Source organism: Corylus avellana, chromosome ca1, assembly GCF_901000735.1.
Source record: "Corylus avellana chromosome ca1, CavTom2PMs-1.0".
Classification (NCBI taxonomy): domain Eukaryota; kingdom Viridiplantae; phylum Streptophyta; class Magnoliopsida; order Fagales; family Betulaceae; genus Corylus; species Corylus avellana.
Genome location: NC_081541.1, coordinates 19599728 through 19615039, shown reverse-complemented (window position 1 = coordinate 19615039; position 15312 = coordinate 19599728). Strand labels below are relative to the sequence as shown.

Here is a 15312-nt window from a genome sequence, read left to right as displayed (position 1 = left end):
AAGCAAGAATCAAGATTTCTCTTCTCTCTATATTACTTCACAAATATCACAGTACATTAATATTTCTTCATGAAACACGAGCAAAGCTTCTTTTTTTTTTTTTTGGAGAAGTTAAAGAGTGTATACGAAGGAGACATAGTAGAGAACTGTATTAACTGATCTAAGAAAATAAGGAGCCTTTTAAAAGTTACTGGCTACTACCAATTTCCCCTCGATTTTCTATCAATCTTCTCCAGACCATCTTCCCGCAATGAATCAAAGTCAAGATTGCAATGAGATAGAGGAGAGGAATACTGATCATGCAACCCCCAGATGCAAAATTTACCAGCGTCTGAGAAGCAAAAGGCAAAATATCAGTAAGATGAACTCTAGAAGTAACTGCCAATAAACCAATTAACTTAATAACAGTTGGAGCAAGGTTTTCCAAATCCCATACATGCCCCAAAATTATGCAATGAGTAACCCAGTTTCAAGCAATATAACTGGGAATTAGCAAATTAATCCAAATCATAAATTTGGTGATTCATTCCACAACAAAAATTACAATTTCAAATTGATATAAACGATTCAGAAACCATCATTCGAAGGCGGGAAAAACCCAACAACTGAATTCAGACTTCATTTTCTTTACCCTAAATTTTAGATCATCCTTGATCTTTCTATTGACAGTTAGACCTCATGTTCAAATCAAATTGTAATGTTACTGGTGCCTAGAGGACCACTGTGAATTCCAACTTCTTTTTCTTGATCAGTAATAAAAGTTCATTAAAATGCGTAAAGGTGCAACCCAAGCACGCAAGAAGTGTATAAGAGAGACACCTAACTAGAAGAACAAAAATGATCTAGAAAAATATGAAAGTCAAAGGCAGCAGCACAATGGTTAAGCGTCTTCAAGAATAAAGCCTTTAATACCACTAATGTCTTCTTATAGTCCTCAAAGCTCCCATCGTTTCTTTCCCTCCAAAGACACCATATAAGGCAGGATGGAATCATCTTCTATATTGCATCAAACTGAGGCCTACCTTGTGCTCTCCCGGAAGCGAAAAGGTCTTCCACCCGACTAGGGATAACCAAGCTAGCCCTACACTGCTAAAGATAGTATTCCAAAGAGCACTAGCAATCTCACAATGAAGTAGAAGATAATCCACTGACTCTCCACTTTTCTTACACATGCAGCACTAATCAACCACAATGACATGTTGCTTCCTTAAATTATCCTTCCTTAAATTATCCATGGAAAGAATTTTCCCTAATGACATTCCAACTTCCAGACTACGAAAGTAATGAAACAGTTTAAAGCATCACAATTAATACATGTCCTTCACCACAAATGATCAACAACTATAATGCTCATTTGTTACACCACAAATCCAAAAGAAAGGGTAAAGCCCCCTTCATATTCTACCAGTAAAATGACAGCCTTTGAATCCTATAACAAGTGATGGCATTTTCTTTTTAGGGGGGGATTGACCCATGTCCTTCATTGGGAGTCTCCAGGGATGTCTATTTATGTAACTCAGGAAAATGGCTTTCAGTCACTCATTCTCGTCTAAAATTCAATTTTGAACGAAAATTTTATCTCAGATAAATCTGATTTAGTTTTGGGTTTGAATTCTGGAGATCATTTTTTTTTTTTTTTTTTGATAAGTTTTGAATTCTGGAGATCATAGCAAGATATTTGTCAGCAAATATGTTCGCAGGTATAAAATCATGCTTATATTTGACAATATGATTGCAGTCTTCTTAAGTTTGAACAATTAGTTTTGTTAAGCACTTAATACGTAGTTTCTCTCTTTTGTAACAAATTCAAGGTTAAGGTTTGTGCTTTGTTTTGTGAAGCCAGTTTCAAATCAATTCCAGGAAAGGCAAACCCATATTATCATGTTGTCCAATTTCAAGTCCCATTGAGGACAGATAGTTACTAGAGTTTTGAATATAAAACTGTTACAAGACATGCAGCAAGGATTTGTAAGAACATGTCCTTACCGCCATTCCTGCAACGAGATGAACTACAGGAACAAAAAGTTGGTCCACTTTATTCCCTTCTGCATATCCATTAAACGCAATGACCATAGAAAAGGTGTGAATCGTAACAAATGCAAGAGAGATGATTGCTGAGACAAATAAGACAGTGATTGTCAGACAAATAAGACAATGATTGTCAGACAAATAATCCTCATAACACAAATTTCAGAATATCTGTCAACTAACATTGATTCACACGAATAGTAATCAGAAAAGTCCACTTCAATCATTCCTTCACTAATCCTAATCTACATGTTGCACAAATTTACAATATACTTCAATTATTATGTTTTCGTAATATTATAACATATATGGATGCATGTAAGAGACTGATTTTTATTTTTTAGAAGAAAAAATAAAATAAAAATAAAACTCAACTCACCAGAAACTAGAAAAAATGGTATCCTAGAGCACCTGTCGACGAAAAATGTAGCTGGACCAAATGCTGGTGTTAAGAGACTGAGACAGAAAAATACAGCATGGGCCACACCATGACCCAAACCACCAGCTGCATGCAATTAAATGAAATTAGCATATCAGATTAGACAGAGAAGATGTTGAGAATCTGTACAAAATGATACTTATTGAAGAAAATTTCTCAAAAAGAAGCAAGGTGGAGGGGAGTGAAAATATTATATTGCAAACAATCATATGTATCTAAAATTTCAGAGGAACAAGAAGGTTCCCAATCTTGATATAAACACCTACTTTGACTATTGTGACATATGCAGCATGCTACATGGTAACACCATATAGTTGGATATTATGCGTAGAATAGATCTTGTGCGAGGGTCATGAGGAGAAGACTTTCTCTGGACAGCCCTTGAAGAGGACCATCGTCGGGAGGATTTGGCTTCTTTCTCCAGCTTTAAGGGCAGCAAGAAGCTAAAGAATTTAGAATGCTCCACCAAAAATCTGTTTTGGATTACGTTTGAGAAATAGAGCTTTTAAATCAAAAAGCACTTTTTGCCAAAAGCTTCATTTTTAAGCTTTTGCCAAAAGTGTTTTTGGCCATTTTTAGGCTTTTTGGAACCTTAAAAGCGTTTTTAATTTTTTTACTAAACGACTACTTTTTTCTTCAAACGAACTTTTTGAGTGTTAAAACGCACTTTTAGACCACTCAAACGCAATCCCAAACAGGCCCTAACTATGATGCTAAAGGCACTTCTTCTAGTCGAGGAAAAGGCAAGGCTCACTTTTTTTGCATTGAGCGCTACGTGTGGGCATTACGTGGGTGTTTGTGGGGTTCTCTTTGGTTGGTTTTTGTTTGGTTTTGGGGGGGTAGGTGATTCATGTTGTATACTTCTTGCGTACGTAGGGGCGCCTTCTGCATTTAATAAAAACTCTCAATTACTTACAAACAAACAAAAAATGTGTAGAAAATTTTCAAATTTGGAGTTTATTGATCTCCTAAATTTTAGATGCTAGATTTTCTTTATAAGCGGTTCTCTAGTATATCTCTTGTTCCCTAGGGCTGGGCCCCTCTTTTGTGCTTTTAATCAATACTATTGCTTGCCCCGACAAAAATTACCTCCTATTGGAAATCAAGAGTATGAGAGTCTTAGCAATCTTTCTGACCTCCTATTGGCCCTATGGTTATATATATATATATATATTCTAACTAATTTTAAGGGTTTCTTTAATTGTAAATAGAGCTTTTGAATGAGGTTCTGCTGATCCCTTCATTACTTATCAAAAAAAATTTTTACTCCTGGCAGCAGCTTAGATCCCGCTAAACCATGGTAAAATATATTCATAATGCTCAACTTATCTAAAACCACAGCAATTACACACAAATAAAATTTGCTAAACGACATATTACAATCTAGCAAGCAACTACTTTTTGGGAAAAAAGCAGCAAAAAGCACTAAGCAGTAACTGCCTAAATTGCATCCAGCAAGGATGACAGAGGTTATTAACAACAACCTGGTTTTTGAATTATTGATGCCAATAAAAACAAATTATCATTGCAAAGTCAACTCAAAGGTAATTTATAGGAACATGGGGTCACAAGAAGCAATCGTAGCAACTAAATAGGAGAACAAAACACCTACAAAGCTTACCCAGTGCAATTTGCATTTTATCTGTCAGAAATAGGTGTGGTTTTGAAACTTTGTCAGCAAAAGCATCCAGTATATCTTCCAACCTCCTATATAAAAGTCCACCAAAGAAGGTAAGCCAGGAGGAAAAGAATGAGAGAGAGAGATCACACAGATCACCATACCCTACAACATAAGACCAAGAAAATCATGGTTGACAACATCTGTATCTATATAGGATTCTAACATAGATTCTTGTACTTTCTATTTTACTTTTCTAATAGGTAGAAGATTCTAGCATATATCTCTATAAACATCAAATCACAACGCCCTAAGAAAAAAACATGAAAGACTTGTATAAGTATCAGAGAGAAAGAGCAACAATACATTTCAAGCAGAAAGGCTATCATCCTGACATCATGGGAGAGGTTCTTTGCAGCATCAAGGTCGTTCCAATGTTCAATTTTGTTTTTGGGAAGTGTTTTAATCTTAAGTTAATTTAAAATTAAAAAATAAAAGCTAGAAACTACCGCATCTAGAAACAGTCAGATTCCTAGTTTTTGCAAAAAGAACTTTATCATTTGTAATATGCATAAGCAAAGGTAACAATCTGAACAAGAGACCGGGAAATTATTGACATATGAATAACCTTTCAACAGGCTTAAAAAACTGTGGCATCAGTTGCATGTAAGAGAACATGAGCAAGGAAAACTTGCAGAGCAATTAGGCAGAACCAGCCCCATAAGTAAAAAACTTGCCCTCCCTCCCTCCTGATAACCCTTTTCTTACCCTCAAATCCACTGTAAGTTCTTTCAGAAATTGTCCAAATATTTTTTTCATTAACCCCCACATTCTGAATTCTTCTATTTCCTTTTCACAATCAATGGTTTCAACCCAAATCTATCGCCTAATACAGACGAGAGAAAATTCAGAGCATGAAATTCTAAGAGGTTAGCTAAATAAATTCCAGACTGTGCTTGGCAAGTATATGTTCTCTGAAGAAATAGGGCCTCATCGAAGCATATGATGAATAAGCAACATGTGCATGTATTTCAATGTGGCATTGCTAACCACAAAACAGAGAACTCCAACCACAACCCCACCAACCCTGAAAGAAAAAGACTTTTGCCAAACTAGTGCCAAAGGTTTTAGAAATAGAAAGGATATGTTCCATTCAACACTAGTTTATATATTTTGGGGAGGATGAAGACTTTCCATACCCTTTGGGTGATTTTCCCCCTGCCACTTTATTGGATTGGGCTTTGCTGGGGGATGAGGGGAATGTAGACGCAATAGAGGATATCCTTGAAAGGTTAAGGGTAGAAGAGAGCTTCTGAATTTGGAATGCTCCATTAACTACGATGCGAAGGGAGCATCATCTAGGCGTGGAAAGGGCGAGGCTCATACTTGTTAGCGTTTGAGGGTTTTGGGTTTGTTGCCTTGTAGGTGTTGGGTTGGCAGGCGTTTTTGGATTGTTTGAGTTGTTGGTGCTCTTGCTGTTTTTGGGGTTTTGGGCTTGTGAGAACCCTTGTGTATACGGCCCCCGTGTACCTAGGGGTGCCTTACGCTTTTTCAATAAAGATTTTCATTACTTATAAAAAAAAAAATATAGTTTTATATAGAATAGCTTAAATTCATACAACTTTTCAAAGAATAGTAGCATACATGTATTGGAAGGAACTACCACAATATGGACTTACTTGTAGACTTTCCAGAAAAGAACCCGAAGCCCTTCTTGAAAAGCAACAGATGAGAATATAAGTAGTCCATAAGGCCACCAACTTGTTGATTTCAGAGGAAGAAAACCCCTCCACACTCCCGCCAGCACAATCAGACTTATTAGCCACAAAAGCGTACTACACGTATGAAACAAGAAAAACTATATAAACATGTTATGTGAAAACTAACATGTGGATAATGTGCTCCTGTCCTTTTGCATTTCATTTTCAAATTATTTTTCTAGAATACATCCCAAGTATGAGGAGAGATATTATATCTAAACTACTATATTCTTATTCGTCCTGAAAAAGCTCATTCTAACCCCATCTATGCCCATATAAAACTTGTGACAACAAGAATTTTTGCAATTCAAGTTAAATCCTTTCATTTCCTATTGATCTTGAAAAAACTGAATTACATGAGAACTAAACTGAATTACAAATCATGCATGTATACATACATATATAACTGCACGTCTGTGGGTTTATATGTACAAATGTAGTCATTAGTTCAAGCTAAAATCCGATATGGTAAGTTGATGCTGACGATTTTCCATCTAGCGTCTAACAAATCATCACACTTGACAAAGTAACAACTATTATTTGAGCTTAACGCAGGAATTAATTAACGATGAACTCAGAAATTATTTGGAAAGAGAAAAGGGACAATAAAGTGCTTCATTCTATTCATCAAATTCGCCTTCCCTGTAGTGAATTAGCTACTCCACACTCAGATAATCAGACTACCACTCTGTTTGGTTGCCGTGAAAAAAAAAAAAAAAAAAAAAAAAATGAAAGAGACCCCGATCGAATGGCTAAAACATTTCCCCTTCCGAAAAACAGAGAAAAAAATAAATTAAAAAACATTGTAAGAAAATTTAATTAAAAATGATAGATAGTGGAAAAAGAAAGGAGGAGGAGAATGAAGAGAACGGCGTCGTACCTAGAGAGGACAGTGAGGATCAAGAAGGGCTTCTTGGAGATGACGGAGGCGAAGAGGGAAAGAGACGGGCCTAGCGTGAGCAAGGCGTACCCGATCCCTGCCGCTACTGTCATGGCCCCCCCGCACTTCTTCTTTGGGGTTTTGAGGTCTGAGGAGAAGCAAGCGAAGCGAGAGCCACAGTTGCAGAAATCAAAGTGGAATGGTTGTGCCCATAAAAACTAAAATAAAAAAATAAATAAAAAAGTTGAATCGTTGTACTATTGACTCTTGTGTGGGCCCATACGTGGATGAGTATGATGAGTTTGTAAATTAAACAAAAGGAAAAAATTCTTTTGCGCCAAAACATTTAAAAATAAAATAATATATAAATTATAATAATAATTATTATTATTATTATTATTATAATTAATAATAATAATAAATTTTAATAGGATATAATTGTTAGTGAAAAAAGAAAATTTAAAGGGAAATGTCCACGTACCATCTTAAACTATCACATAATTGACAATGTCTTTTCCAAATTTTTAATTGTGATAATATCTCCCAAAACTATCAAAAAGTGTCATTATCCCCCATTGACCAAAAGACCCTTCATACAATAGAAATATAAAATTTTTTTAAAAAAAAAAAAAACTAAAACTCAATTTTTTTCAAATAAAAAATAAATAAAGAAGGGTGTTCGTTTTTTTTTTTTTTTTAAAGAAAAAAAAATTAAATTTTTTTGGTTTTTTTTTTCAAAGTTATTGGAGTTCATTAGCTCTGAGTATTGGTTGGAACTGAGCAACCTAGCCTAGGTAGTTAGGACCTTCGAATTTGAAGAGTTGGGAGAAGTTTGGTGCGAGGAAGAGCTAGGAGCAGCCATGTGTGAGTGGTGACTCTTAATGCTTTGATACCATGAAAGTTTGAAGGAAACTGTTTTGGTTTTCTTAACCAATATCAGCAAGTGTATTCGGTATATGTAGCCAATAGGCTCAAGTGTAATTACAAGAAGGAAAGACCAAACATAACTTTACAAGATAGGTAAAACACGAAATGGTAGAGAAAGGAAATTGAGGAACTCAAGGGTGTGCTGAGTTGATAGCACTGCTGGAGGAAAACCAGCCATGACTCTTAAGGAGTTGGACTTGCAGCATGAAATGAGGATGAAAGGCTGCTGAAACTGCTGCAAGCCAGCAGAGATTAAGGAGAAGAGGCTGCTGATGTGTGCTGAAGTGGGCAGCAAGTTTCCATGAATTGGGGCAGAGAGGCGGCTGCTGTGATGAGCTCTTGCAGGAGAGCTGTTGTAGAGTGCAAGGCAGCATGAAAAAGGGTCTTGTATGGTCATCCTTTGGATCTTCTGATTTACACTTAGCAGAAAGTATGTTTGTGTGTCCTGCCTTAGCATTGTTGATCCAGGTACCTCAAATATATATTTATCCTTGTATGACTGATTCATCCTTGTGACAGATTTGGTTTACTCTGTTTCTCTTTGTTAAGTGCCCCAGGTGATTCTGATATTATCAAGTCACCCCCTTGTAATCAGTGAGATTTTTTTTGGTTATAATGCCCTCAAGTCCTAAAACGAATATAATTTTATTTTAATACCTTTGGTAGAGTTTCTCAACCTTCCATTAGCAAAAGTAGGTTCATGTTAATGAGCATAGGAAGACCCTGATTTTGTAGTGAGGGGAAGATTGTGGTTCTGCAATGGCCATCTCTAACTCCTCCCCAACCCACACAAAAAGAAAAAAGAGCAAGACTAAGCAATCCTCTTTTCGTGGTTCCTTGAAGGTCATCTGTTCAAACAGAAAGGTAATAAACAGATTTCAAATTTTGAATATAATTTATCTAAAATTTCTTCTGCAGCTCTCTAGGCTATTCAAATCAGAATAGTTCAACGGCCACCAATATGAAAGTGCTTATATCCATTTTTCATACTGGTGTTAGTTAAATTTGGGTTGAGCACCAAGCTATGATCAATAAATTAAAATATCCTCACACTCATATAGAAAGTAACTCATTAATGATGATTTCTTTTTCTTGGTTAAGGTGGTATCTTCTGGGGGAGGAAGATCATAACTCTCCATAAAAGAGAAAAGTAATCCATTAATGAGTTGGTGTGTGTCTGTGTGTTAAAAGAGAGAGTTTAAAAGGTTTTCTAACTTATTAGTCAAAACCTGCTTCTGCTTATGAAATGAAAGAAAAAATAGATAACCGAAAACAAATCTCAACTTCTGGCTCAATGAGAACAATTAAGAAAAAGAAGAAGCCAGTTGACAACAGTTTGCTCCACTATACAAAACACTATAACATCCCCACAAAGCATAAATGAAGACAATATCAATTATGAATATTTGCTCATGCTATTGTTTACTGATTAAAAGAAGTTAACAAATGGACTTTAGACTAGTTTCCACATCTGCAGCAACCTTAGAATAACCTTTAATTAAGCATCAAAAAAGAAGAGATTGTTTTAATGCTTGATTGGTGCAAAATCCATGCAATCTATGGCACTTAAAGAAAGAATTAATAGAGCTCTAGGGGAGGCAGAGGCCTAACAATGCCAGTATCCAGCCAATATGCAGGCTAACATTGCACAATGGTTCTCTCAAATTAAGGAAAACTATGAAGTTGAACAAATGCTGCAAGCATATTATATAGTGGAAAAAATGAATACAATGTACATAACATAATCCGATTTACAAGTAACCTCTCTCAGAAATGAGGTGTTATATGCTATTGTTGTTGCCTATACAAAATTTGATCAAAATTTCAACCCCTAAGCCCCGGCACAAGTTGTGAAAGTAAAGGGATGTTGCCAACAAGCTAAAGGCCTTGAGCGGATGAGTGGTTTTGGGAAAATTGCACTCCAGTTAATTTGCTCAGCATAAGAATCAGCAGGCTCTTGGATCACCTCCTCCACTCCCTCTTCTGATGAAGAATCTGGTAGGGGAATGAAACTACATCCAAATGGGAAAGATGTGACCGCGTTTGTATTTTCAGCTTTAATCTCTGGAACCTCTGCCTCCGATAAGGTTATGAAACTACGCCCAAAAGGAAAGTGTATGAAGCTACTCCCGAAAGGAAAATATGAGGGACTGCGCTTAATCCTCTTACCATTTGCAGCTTCTTCTTTTGATAGTTGAAGATGTGAAGAAGAATCTGTCTCATCTAATCCCACCAGAAATGGGTGATCTAACAGCGCATTAGCAGTCATTCTCTCCATCGGATTTAATGCAAAACAGCACCTCAAGAAATCCTGCGCTGCTTTTGATATCTGGTCCGGAATGTCAGGCACCGATCCAGACCCAATTTGAGACACAAGGCTTTCATACTCCTTCGAACCAGTTATGGTAGTCCACGGTACTTTTCCAGTGAGCATGACAAGCACGGTGCATCCAAGAGCCCATATATCAGAGAAGGCCTCTTGCACCCCATAAATTACACATTCTGGTGCTATATACCAGGAAGTACCTCTCCAAGATGGAGTCTCACAACTAGTGTAAGCTCTCTTTGCCAATCCAAAATCAGCAATTTTCACCTCAAACCCATCAGCAGTAGCCACTAAAAGAACATTATCAGGCTTCAAGTCACAGTGAACGAAGCCACGAGCATGAATGTGTTTCAACCCCACAAGTAAAGACTTGGTGTGCTTTCTGACAACGCCCTCAGACAACCCATGAAAGCCTGATTTTACGATTAAATCGGCAAGGCTTCCTCCCGAAGCAAATTCCAAGAGGACGTTATAAAGCACAATCCCATTGGTCGTTTCTGTTGTGTCTGCTCCAAATGTCTGAATAACATGAGGACACCCTTGGAGAGCATCAAGAACCGTGTTTTCCCACATAAGCGATTTCGAATTTATCGGATCTGCCGATTTCACAGATTTCACAGCCACAACCGACCCAAAAGCTCTGGGTTTCTTCAGTTCCGCTCTGTATACGGACCCAAATGCCCCCTGGCCGATCATCGGTCCCCTACACCACGACATCTCTCCCCAGAGGAGCGAGTACTCATCCTCCTCCTCCTTTCTAGATCTCTTCATTATTCCGTGTCAATCGACTTCCAAGACGATACCTGAAAATGATCCAAGGAATTTAGAGACGCATCGGACATGATACAAACCCTAGCGGTGAAAAAGGAACAGAAACCCTAGGACTAGGGGGGGAGGGAGGAAGGATAGGGTGCGCACCAGAGGGATGGAAGCAATTGGATCTCTGGGCTCCGAGATGATACGGAGGCCCCTGATTCCGCTGTTGACGAACGCGGCTGAGGGAGATGAATCGTTGGCTCTTGCGATTGAAGAGAACGGCTTAGGGTTTCACGCAGAGAGGCAACGGCTAGCTTGAGAATTTTGTGAGCGAATTTTGGCTTGAGACCTTTATATAGCTCTCACAAATAGAAAAAGACTTTTATATCCCACCTCCGTAAATTTACGCTTTAACCCTCTCCTCTAGCAGCTCCCCGCTCTCCTCTGTTTTTTTTTTTTTTTTTTTTTTTTTAAGATGATTTTGTTAGGAGTCTAAATGTCTAATAATAAAGGTATTTTAGGATTAAAATACCTCAACATAATATGTTATCTTTATAGATAACATTAGAATTAGTGATTATAATTTAAATATTAGTGATAAGTATTATCATTAAAGTAGTTTATTTTACTGTATAATTTAAATATTAGGGATAAATATTATCAGTAGTTAATCTTTTATTTTCACTACATCATGCTCATTAATAAAGGAATCAAAAAATTAATCTCAAACTTTGAGTTTGAAAAAAAAAAAAATTAATTTCTTTAAAATCTAAAAGGTCTAAGTTCCCTCAAAACCTAAATTATATCTCCATCCACGAGATTTTGAAAGTAAATAATGCCAAATTGTATGCATTGATTGCCAAATGCAATGATTGTTCAGTCGATAATAATGATGAGTTCCATCCACATCACACATCGTATCCCACACCACAACTGGATTACTAGTAAACTGAAGGCGTCAACAATATTGTCAAACCGCAGGATCCATTTCACCACATTGAAGGGGGTGTTTGTTAAACTCCCTCACATTCCCCCACATCCACCACACTATTTACTTCATTTTTTTCCCAAAAAAATATTATTATTTTTATATCAAATCACTCACTTTTTATATCTAATCATTTACTTTTTATTACTATTCAAATAAAAAAATCACTACAAAACAAAATTTTTTACTTCTCAATACCACTTTTTCATTTTTTCATACCAATTATTATTATTATTTTTTTCTTTTTTTTTATCCATGAACAGTGTCCTGTAAAATGAACAGTGCTGGGGTGTTTAACAAACACCCCCGAAGTCTCATCACCACCTTGTGCTGATGTACCTATACAGGCCCAGCCCCACCACTACTCCAAAATAGCCCCATCACCACAAACAATAAAGTCCTCATGCCGCAACCATCTGAAACCAGCAGAACGACTTTCAAAGATGCAAACAAAGATGATTGATAAGAAAGACAAGACCTGTCATGTTTATGTACAGTAACATGATAGATTGTTAGGTTTTGAGAAAACTTAGACCCTTTAAATTCGTTGAAGAGAACCTAAACCGTTTCAAACATAAAGTTTGGATTAATTTTCTAGTTACTTTATTCATAAAGTAATGGCCTTTAAATAGGCAAATTATTACAATATTTTCTAAGTCTGAATCATGAACTCTTATTGGAATATAAACTAAAGTTGAGTCAGAAATAAAATAAACACAATATCAAATAAAAATAAACATAATAAAATATTCTACCGTATCATATATTTTAATATTAATAAGTATTCCACGTAAAACTTCATTCTCGTAACATGCATAAGCCTAAAGAACAACCACCTAAGAAGAGAATGAAAGACCACGGCGAAAGAACTGCGAAATTGGTCTTCGCAGTCTAGTCGTGGAAGGTATTGTTTTCTATGTTTGTAATTGCAGGTGCTTAAACGTGATAAAGAAGGAGCAAGAAAGACAAAACAAAAGAAGACAAAGCTTATAAAAAAAAAGAAAAAGAAAAATAGTGTTGAATGTCAATTGAAATTGCCACAAGTCTTTCTCAAGGACAATAGACGTGTAAAGAGAATTAAATGTTGCATGAGCCATCTGGGCATCCTCATTAGCCAACAAAAGTTTAGGCATATAGAAGACTAGCTAATAAAGGAGATCAAGTGCAGACGAGTTACAAGAAGGCCAAGTACTTATCTAGGAGATCAAGTGCAACCACGTCAAGTTTAAATCTACTTCAAGATCTTTTTAAATTTGTAGGACATTAAGGAAAAGGTCCATTTAAGGGGAATGAAATGTTAGGGGTCTAATAATAGAGATATTTTAGGATTAAAATACCTCATGATAATATGCTATTTTTATAGATAACATTAGAATTAGGAATTATAATTTAAATATTAGAGATAAGTATTATCATTAGAGTAGTTTATTTTATTTAGTATAATTTAAATATTAGGGATAAGTATTATAAATAGTTTATTCTATTTAGTCTTTTATATTCACTATGCATTGTAATTGTCTATTTAAAGACATCAAGCTCATTAATAAAAGAATCAAAAAATTAATCTCAAACCTTGAGTTTGAAAAATGATTTTTAGGTTTCCTCAAAATCTAAAAGGTCTAGTTCCCTTAGAACTTAAGTTATATCCCAATCATTTAAAGTAGACTTAGGCTCCGTTTGTTTTGGCGTAAAATATTTTTAGGAAAGTCATTTTACAAGAAAATATTTTACGATGAAAACATTTTCCGGCATTTGGCGCGCGCACGGAAAATCACAAATATTTTTTATATTCACAACATAAAAATACTAATATACAATAATTTAAAAAACAAAATATAAAAATACCCGTCCGAGACTTGACCAGGACCCGCCCTATACTTGACTAGAACCTGCCAGGGAGCTACCCAGGACCTCGCCGAGACCTGCCCAGGACTTGACTAGGACTCGCCCAGGACCCGACTAGGACCCAACCGGATTTGCTCGGGACCCGCTCCAGACTTGACCGGGACTTGACTGGACTTGCCCTGGACCTGCCCGGGACCCTACCAAGACCTGACAGGGACCCGACTGAGGAGGTCCCGGGTGGGTTCGAGGCAAATTCCAGTGAGGTCCCAATCAAGTCCCGGGCGGGTTCTAGGCAGGTCTGGTCGGGTTCCGATCAAGTCCCGGGCGAGTTCTAGGCAGGTCTAGTCGGGTTCCGATCAAGTCCCGGGTAGGTCTCGATCAGGTCCCCGGCAGGTCTAGGAAAAATCTCGGGCAGGTCCTGGTTCGGTCCCGTGCGGGTCCTAGGCAGGTCCGGTCGGGTCCTAGGTGGGTCTCATGCGAGCTCCCGGTGGGATTCGGGAAGGGTCCCGGTCAGGTCCCTGGCGAGTCCTAAGCAGGTCTGGTCGGGTCCTAGGCGGGTCCTAATCGCGGGGTCCCGAGTAGGTCCAGGGCAAGTCCCGGTGAGGTCCGGGGCGGGTCCCGGTCAGGTCCCGAGCGGGTCCTAGGCAGGTCTTGGGAAGGTCTTGGGTAGGGTCCCGATCAGGTCCCCAGCGGGGCCTGGGCAGGTCCCCGACGGGTCTTAGTCAAGTCATGAGCGGGTTCCGGTCAAGTCCCCGCTGGGTCCAGGCGGGTCTAAGTCATGTCCCAGGCAAGTCCCTAGCGGGTCCTGGTTAGGTCTCAGTCAAGTCCCTGGCAGGTCCCAGGCAAGTCCCTGGCGGGTCTTGATCAGGTCTCAGTCAAGTCCCTAGCAGGTCTCGAGCGGGTCTTGGCATGGTCCGTCGATTATAAAATGACATGCTCAAAGTCAAAAAATGGTTTACGGTTTTGAAAACCATAAACCATTTTCCTAAAATTGAAGAAGAATTTTCGGTCAAAGAGAAAATATTTTTCGTTGACTATTATTTTACGTTGCGCCGAACACCACTAAATACGTAAAACATTTTCCATAAATCATTTTACGGCGAAACAAATGGATCCTTATATTTAATATGAATTAGATTTCATTTAAAATTAATTTAGATTAGTTTTGTTATTAGTATTTTTAGATTAGAGATAAACATGCGTCTATTTGTATTTCAATTATCTAGTTATTTATTTTAGAGTCAATATTACATAGTTATTGTTCTACGGGTTTATCTCCAAGTGAGTGTAGGACTTCTACTCAAAGTCTAAGTCGTTGTAATGTTCATATTTAAAGATGATATTTCAATAAAAATGATTAGGAAATTATTCACAAACCTTGAGTTTGAAAAGGGTTTTAGGTTTCCTCAAAATCTAAAAGGTCTAGATTCCCTCAAAACCTAACTTCTATCCCGTTATGTGTTTGCAAAATCATTCACGTAACATTTGGTATCAAAGCCGAGATCTTGTCAATGGCGAATACAAGGTTAGATCGACTTGAGCAGTAGCTTGGAAACCTTATAACTATGTCTGAAGACTTGATGAAGAAGATGGAAGAAAATAGGGAAAAATATAAAAAAGCCTCACAAGCTATCAGTTGTTTTCGATTTAGCCCCCTAATGTTCTAAAAGTGATAAAGTAGCTCACAAACTATCAAACAGTTGCATTTTGGCCACTCTGTTAGTCAACACCGTCAATTTGGATGA

The 15312-nt window shown here is 37.4% G+C and overlaps 2 protein-coding genes across 2 annotated transcripts; both read right to left on the bottom strand.

The window, feature by feature from the left end:
• On the bottom strand, window positions 1-6927 carry LOC132167751 (gamma-secretase subunit APH1-like). The gene is made up of 6 exons (XM_059578775.1): window positions 6726-6927; window positions 5765-5920; window positions 4089-4174; window positions 2408-2533; window positions 1987-2114; window positions 1-331 (listed from the first exon to the last, which is right to left on the bottom strand). The coding sequence occupies exons 1-6, from the start codon at window positions 6836-6838 to the stop codon at window positions 188-190; spliced, it is 753 nt and encodes a 250-aa protein (XP_059434758.1). The 5' UTR covers window positions 6839-6927; the 3' UTR covers window positions 1-187.
• Window positions 6928-9347: 2420 nt separating this feature from the next.
• Window positions 9348-11031, bottom strand: LOC132167700 (mitogen-activated protein kinase kinase kinase 20-like). Its single transcript, XM_059578713.1, has 2 exons — window positions 10897-11031; window positions 9348-10781 (listed from the first exon to the last, which is right to left on the bottom strand). Exon 2 carries the CDS (start codon window positions 10747-10749, stop codon window positions 9484-9486), a length of 1266 nt encoding a protein of 421 aa, XP_059434696.1. The 5' UTR covers window positions 10750-10781; window positions 10897-11031; the 3' UTR covers window positions 9348-9483.
• Between the last annotated feature and the right edge of the window lie 4281 nt (window positions 11032-15312).

Bases quoted from the DNA above. Each gene is read 5' to 3' on its own strand.
- LOC132167700 (XM_059578713.1), bottom strand. From the start codon at position 10,749: ATGAAGAGATCTAGAAAGGAGGAGGAGGATGAGTACTCGCTCCTCTGG.
- LOC132167751 (XM_059578775.1), bottom strand. From the start codon at position 6,838: ATGACAGTAGCGGCAGGGATCGGGTACGCCTTGCTCACGCTAGGCCCG. The intron at 4,175-5,764 runs GTAAGTCCATAT...ACTTTTATATAG, and splicing joins CTTTTCTGGAAAGTCTACAA to GAGGTTGGAAGATATACTGG. The intron at 2,534-4,088 runs GTAAGCTTTGTA...AATTGCATGCAG, and splicing joins TAAAATGCAAATTGCACTGG to CTGGTGGTTTGGGTCATGGT.